This window comes from Abrus precatorius, unplaced genomic scaffold, assembly GCF_003935025.1.
Source record: "Abrus precatorius isolate BTA unplaced genomic scaffold, Abrus_2018 Scaffold3, whole genome shotgun sequence".
Classification (NCBI taxonomy): Eukaryota; Viridiplantae; Streptophyta; class Magnoliopsida; order Fabales; family Fabaceae; genus Abrus; species Abrus precatorius.
Genome location: NW_020874373.1, coordinates 26,923,699 through 26,929,591, shown reverse-complemented (window position 1 = coordinate 26,929,591; position 5,893 = coordinate 26,923,699). Strand labels below are relative to the sequence as shown.

At 36.8% G+C, this 5,893-nt stretch overlaps 1 protein-coding gene across 5 annotated transcripts; it reads right to left on the bottom strand.

Annotated features, from left to right (window-relative positions):
• Nucleotides 1-221: 221 nt before the first annotated feature.
• LOC113861504 (telomere repeat-binding protein 5-like) lies at nucleotides 222-5,617 on the bottom strand. 5 transcript variants are annotated; one of them, XM_027494355.1, is made up of 13 exons: nucleotides 5,536-5,615; nucleotides 5,072-5,143; nucleotides 4,758-4,835; nucleotides 4,052-4,219; nucleotides 3,666-3,943; nucleotides 3,050-3,429; nucleotides 2,713-2,886; nucleotides 2,541-2,609; nucleotides 2,352-2,431; nucleotides 1,693-1,931; nucleotides 1,224-1,538; nucleotides 1,072-1,135; nucleotides 222-686 (listed from the first exon to the last, which is right to left on the bottom strand). In XM_027494355.1, exons 4-13 carry the CDS (start codon nucleotides 4,130-4,132, stop codon nucleotides 537-539), a joined length of 1,830 nt encoding a protein of 609 aa, XP_027350156.1. In that variant the 5' UTR covers nucleotides 4,133-4,219; nucleotides 4,758-4,835; nucleotides 5,072-5,143; nucleotides 5,536-5,615; the 3' UTR covers nucleotides 222-536. The 5 variants fall into 5 exon arrangements, with proteins under 5 accessions (XP_027350156.1, XP_027350155.1, XP_027350157.1 ...); XM_027494356.1 differs by lacking the exon at nucleotides 5,072-5,143 and adding an exon at nucleotides 893-944 and having other exon boundaries at nucleotides 251-686; nucleotides 2,698-2,886; nucleotides 5,536-5,617; XM_027494354.1 differs by lacking the exon at nucleotides 5,072-5,143 and having other exon boundaries at nucleotides 238-686; nucleotides 5,536-5,617.
• Between the last annotated feature and the right edge of the window lie 276 nt (nucleotides 5,618-5,893).

Here is a 5,893-nt window from a genome sequence, read left to right as displayed (position 1 = left end):
TAATTATTGATGTCATTCTCTACCCTTTACTAGTCTAACGGCTACCTTAATGTTACTGCCAATGATCTGTATCATCGTATGCGGCCGAAGGAAACTATCAGGGTAGCAACTATGCTTGAAAAATTATCGCATCTGTTGGCATGGGAAGATATTCATTTGTATCTGTTCATAGGTCTTCCTTTATTTCATTTTAATTGCTTGAAACAATGAAGATAACCAAGTAACAAATTCTAAGAGGTTTAACTTCTATACATTATTCATTATTCTAGTTTGCATTTGATAGCATATTGCATACCAACAATTGACCACAAGGGATGGTAGGAGTCACACCATATTCCCTTTAGGTCAATCAATCATGTACAAATCACCAAACCAATATCAGGCTTAGGTAAGATAAATTATGGATCACATGTATTTGAAATGTACTATTGCAGCATAACTATCAACTTTGATCATAACTACTCTAAATAATTCTGGACACTCTACTATTGCACCAAAGTACCTCGTTCTTCTGCGTTCTTCTATATAGAAATGGCTCACAGTGGTTTAAGTTGATGCTTACATTGTTGTTGAGACCAATAGGCATGAGCAGCCAAAACCCTGTCCAGAAGCTCCTGTGGAACAGGTTCTCCCCTCCTTTGCTGAGGGTAGATTCTTGCGGTGTGCACCAATGTCTTCCACTTATCCTGCAGCATTCCCATCGTCATGGAAGTTACCACAATACAAATACTGCAAACTTTCTGTGGTGCATTTATGTGCATGCGTGTGGAGGGACAATCCTAGCACTTTAAGAAGTTTTCTAACAGGGACAAGAGAAGCATAATACAAATCCATAAGAAATAATTAGGAAACTTGAAAAGAACTAGAGTAGACAATTTATCAATTATAGTACCTATTATCCAATGTTATGTACTATCTCTTCCACTATTTTTGTAGAAAACAACCTAAGCTTTTACGAAAGCAGCAAGGAGAAAAATACCATCAATCTATCATACAAATTATGAAATTTCAGCTTCTTGGGGCAGATTTCTCCCCAACAATCCATCGTCACATGAATCACTCATGACTCACCTTCAAATCAACATAGGTTCGATGCTTTGCATTGTCAAAAGCACGTTGTTTGACATCACGCCACCTGCAAGTCACCAGTAATATTTAATACTATAAAGTTTTTAGCTCTAATCATCGACCAAAGCATAAAAAGACAAACTCATAAAACAAACCTTCCAGTTCCAAGTTTTTCAACTGCCTGAACCAGTGCTTCTACTTCTAGGACAGAGAATGGCCTCCTGATTCGGCGCTGTGCGAAGTCAGGATTCCCAGACTTGCGCCTGAATGGAACCACAGCTAATGCCTCCATGTTAATGGTAGGAACTGCTACCAGAGCGCGACACTTTGACATGTTATTGTTAGCTGAAGTATCTGCTAGAGAGGAAACCACATTAAGATCACCCTCAGGACAACTTTCAATTTTGATCATAGAACGTTCTTGGGACACATTATATGTTCCTTGTTGTAACATCAAAGATGTTGATTGCCTGCATAATGAAGATGATAAAATTAGTAATTCTTTTATAGGATTGCCAAATACTAACACAATAATAAAAAAAGAAAAAGGTAATTCCAAGGATGCAAGGGCCGAGAAAGATAGATGTCAAATAAAAACAAGTTAAGGCTTGGTTGAAAGGTAACCTGGATAATTTTTGTCTTGAACCAGTGGTTAGAAAACAAGGGTCTTCATTGTATGAAGATGGAGAAATTGGAGTATGTCTAGGCTCCAACATGAACCCCAACCTATGACGTTTATCATCTTGAGATATCCCAGTCTGGATCAGAGTTTTGCTATCATCTCGTACTTTCTTTCCCTGAAGGAGAATGCCCACATGTAGTTCATCTCCTAGTATAGCTGTCACAGCCTCCATTACGGTCCTCTGCAAATAACAATGGTTATGTTAACATCGGCTCATAGGACTAACTTTAAGCATTTAAAGGTAAAAAGATCTTAGAAGAAAAAAAAGCATTTATTACATCAACAACACAAAAGCGTAATAAATGTTTTTTTAATAAGATCTTGTCATATTTAGCAGGGGAAAAGATACAATGGATGGCTTAAAATAATTATTGTACTTTATAAATCTATTTGCATTTGGTCTGGAGGCATGAGGACATATTAAAGGTGGTTTGGTGATAGGTTTAAAGCTCAGATTATGCCATAAAATTGTCCATATGCTTCAGTATCTTTTCTAGTTAGCCTCCATTGCTTCAGCCAAGTATGATGGGCTCAACAAAATTGCTCATGAAATTATGCATAAAGTAAATCATGTGTCTCAGATAAAGTTTAATTACAATACCTTCAGTGAACCAATAGTTGCAGTTTCAGGTATATCAATAAAAAGCTCAGGGACTTTAAAGGATTTTATGCTAAGCTTCACTGCAAAGTACAGATGAAAACTGTGTCAGAAGTTTATAGAACGAGAAATTCAAACTCAGTTAGGATTAAATGCAGTTAATTTAATTCATTTCACATAATAAATTGTTACCATTACAACTCCTGGACCCAGGATGAACTTGTTGACCAGCTCCAGCTATAGAGGATGATTCTTCAATTGCTGCATGTAATAAATTGGATCATTCAACTAAAACTAAACACAAGCCTAAAAGCAAACATACATTACAAAGAAAAACAAAGTAGGCAACCAGGCATTGTTGCACCTGTGCCATGGTTTGTGCCATTAACTTTTGTGTCAGAAGAATCAAATATGCCTTGACACTGAGAACCCCTATCAGACGCCGATGATGAGGTCTGATTGAAGAACTTCCTCTTCTTAAATGGATACATCCTTTGGGAATTTTCAAGTGCAGAATTGCCCCTACTATTGTTCTCATCTATGACAACACAGCAATTCATGAAATTGTCGATAGTTATACAGAATGTGCATAATTTTGAAAGTAATTGACATAGAGATAACCTGTTTCACAATTAGGAGCTCAGCATACTAGTTGAAATATAATCTGAATTAAAATTCAACTGTCTAGTAAAGCTACATACCACTCATAAAAGGACTTGCATCCTTCAATTTTAACGTATCTGGTGGTGCACCAGATATCTTATTCTTGGTGTTCAGTTGAGTGTACTGAACAAAGTTTTCGTCATCATCTCTATTAACTAATTTCCTAGCAGTGGAACCATTGGGTGAAGAATCAAGATGCCGGCGGCCTTCCAGCGAAGTCTTTCCCACGTTATTTTCTGAACTGCAATCTTTAGATGCTCTTTGGCCTGTTTCAATTAACCCATCAGAGCTTCCTTTGATGTGGATGATTTTCTCATTTACACTTCTCCCTTTTATCCTTTCATCTTTCCTCTCAGGGACATTCTGTCCTTGGCCTTCAAGATGATGATTGCCAAGAAAAGATGAATCACCCATGACTCTGGTCAGAGAGTTTACATTATATAGCTGAGTGATGAATAGTTTCCAAAGCCATTAAGCTGATCATTGAATAAAAACATTCCATGCGTGTTTGGCAACATGTTAAAAAATCTATAAATGTGGATCTAATGCAGAAGCTACAACTAATAGCGTTGAAATAAACAAGGATCTATGCCAATTCAAACGTGAGTCCAAACATACCATTCATCATCAAGCAAATAACCATTTAACATGTACCTTTGGTTGTCATGTTTCCCTTGCAAACTAAGAACACAGGCAGAGGCAATTTCACTGCAAGTTCCATGCTCAAATAGGTCCCCCTTGAATGACCCTCCTTCATCCTCATGTTTGTCCTTTATGATAATACCAGCATATGCGTGAGGATCTTTCGCAGGGCTGACATTATCAGGAATTGAACTCTCATTCTCCTGCAAAAAGTTGCCAGCTACACTAGCCAAAATTTCAAATGCCTGAATCTGACTACTGTCAGGTTTCTTCCTGATTGTGCCCCTCCCCTAAACCATTTACTGAAATTATCAGCATGTTGAAACACTACACATAATACAAGAGAGCAGGGAATGTTTGGAAAAAGGTTGGAAAATGAAATGAAATCATTTGCTTACCCTAGCTGACCTTGAAGCTTTAGGAATGACAGGCACCTGATAGCCATTAAAACCATAGTTCAACCGCTTCTGCAACACCATATCTCAGACAATCATTCCTGTAAGAAAAAGTCATCAGATAAAATATTATCGCCTTCTTCAAGCTTTGCAGACTCCCAAGATCAGAACCTGTCATAATCAAATACCAGTCAATTGTTATGAATTAGATGAGATTGATGAGTCTCAAGATGTATCATTGTACCAAGCTGCGTGTGCAAAATGCCAAAATGTGTTTAGAGGTTTAATTCATTTAGTCTAAAACTAGTTCCATTGTTCCAATGCAAAGGCAAGAAAAATAAAAATAACACGTTTCTCACTGTGTCTAATTAGTATTCTTAATTGCGAAAGTCTACAGACAAGAAATTCACAGCATTTGGTAAAATCCAGAAAATACTTTTATGAAGTCACCAGGATAATTGGAATAAAAGGATACAATGAACCATTTAAAGGAAGACGAAATAGAGAGAAAATATCAAAAGTTTCACCAAAATTGAATGAATAAAAGCATGGCATTATATTCATGATAATAGCTCATTTGGGAAGGGGTTGATTCATAATGACATTAGCAAATGCCAGAATTTTGAAGCTCCCAGTGCAGATAAGTTTCTGCCCCTATAAATTAGTAATATCAAAAATATCAAAACAAAAAAGGTATTGGAACACTTACACGTAAGTGGACATTAGAAGAACACCACTTCACCCCATGTTGAGGTCGCCCTCTTGAAATTCAAGCAGATAAAATACCCTTCAATATTTGGAAAAATAAAATAAAATCAAACCGTTAGAAAAAGAACAAGAAGGGGAAAAACAAAAATTCAAATCCATGTTCGTTAATTTTCAAAAACAAATAAAAGCCAAAATTGCAACATAATGATTTTAATTATCCATGCACAATATATTGTACACAATTAAAGCTAACACCAACATCAGGCAAATAAAACACTGGACAACACCAGGAAAAGAAAAAAAAAAGATATGTACATCATTGGTTTACATAAGGTATTGGCCAAATGGAACTTCAGACCCCTTGTGACCCTTTTAAGGAGACAACACCTGACAAGTTAATAAATTTATTACCAGTATGCATGCATGAGAGAGAAAGTGAGAGAGATCAATTAAGAAAAAATAAAAAAGAAAAGAAAAAACAGTACAAGTAGGAAGATACATAAAATGAAATGAATCAAGCACTAGGAAATGAACCCAGAAAAGAATTGGAGAAGAAAGATATGCAATGCAAATTCCAGTACTAATAAGAGGGGGGAAAAAACCATAAATGATGAAACTGGTTCCATTGTAGGAGTAATGAACAAGAGTACAATAATAATACCCATCAAAACAGAAACCTTCTTGTTGTGTTGAATTATTTTTGCACCAAAATGAAAAACACTTTTTTTTTGGGGTGCTGTGTAACGAATTGTTCATGAAAGGGAATAAATAATTCTCACCTAGAGACTTGGGCTATTGTCTGATCAACAAAAACCCCCTGAAAACCACCGAACCCTGTGTTCTTAAACCCCTCACACCCCCAACTAACTGTTTGCAAACGTTTGACCACTCATATCCTAGGAAGCGACTAGCCGGTTACATCATGTCAGAAAACCGGTCATAGCCGGTTGTCTCAGCAAAACCACTTGGATTGGACCGGTTCCTTCGTTTGGGGTGATCCACTCACTCCTTTCTCCATGTCACTTCTTTGCTTCCCACGTGGAAGACTCTCCACTCATTTGGGTTCCATCTTATCTCATTCACATAAACAACACACAAATGATTGAATTAGTTCCAAAACTTGAGCCACTCCTTGTC

What these genes read in the sequence shown, in the direction of transcription:
- LOC113861504 (XM_027494354.1), bottom strand. Translation starts at nt 4,132, where the DNA reads ATGGTGTTGCAGAAGCGGTTGAACTATGGTTTTAATGGCTATCAGGTG. An exon ending in AAGCTTCAAGGTCAGCTAGG is followed by an intron (nt 3,944 to 4,051) that starts GTAAGCAAATGA and finishes TAAATGGTTTAG; the next exon opens with GGGAGGGGCACAATCAGGAA. An exon ending in GAACCTATGTTGATTTGAAG is followed by an intron (nt 687 to 1,071) that starts GTGAGTCATGAG and finishes GGAATGCTGCAG; the next exon opens with GATAAGTGGAAGACATTGGT.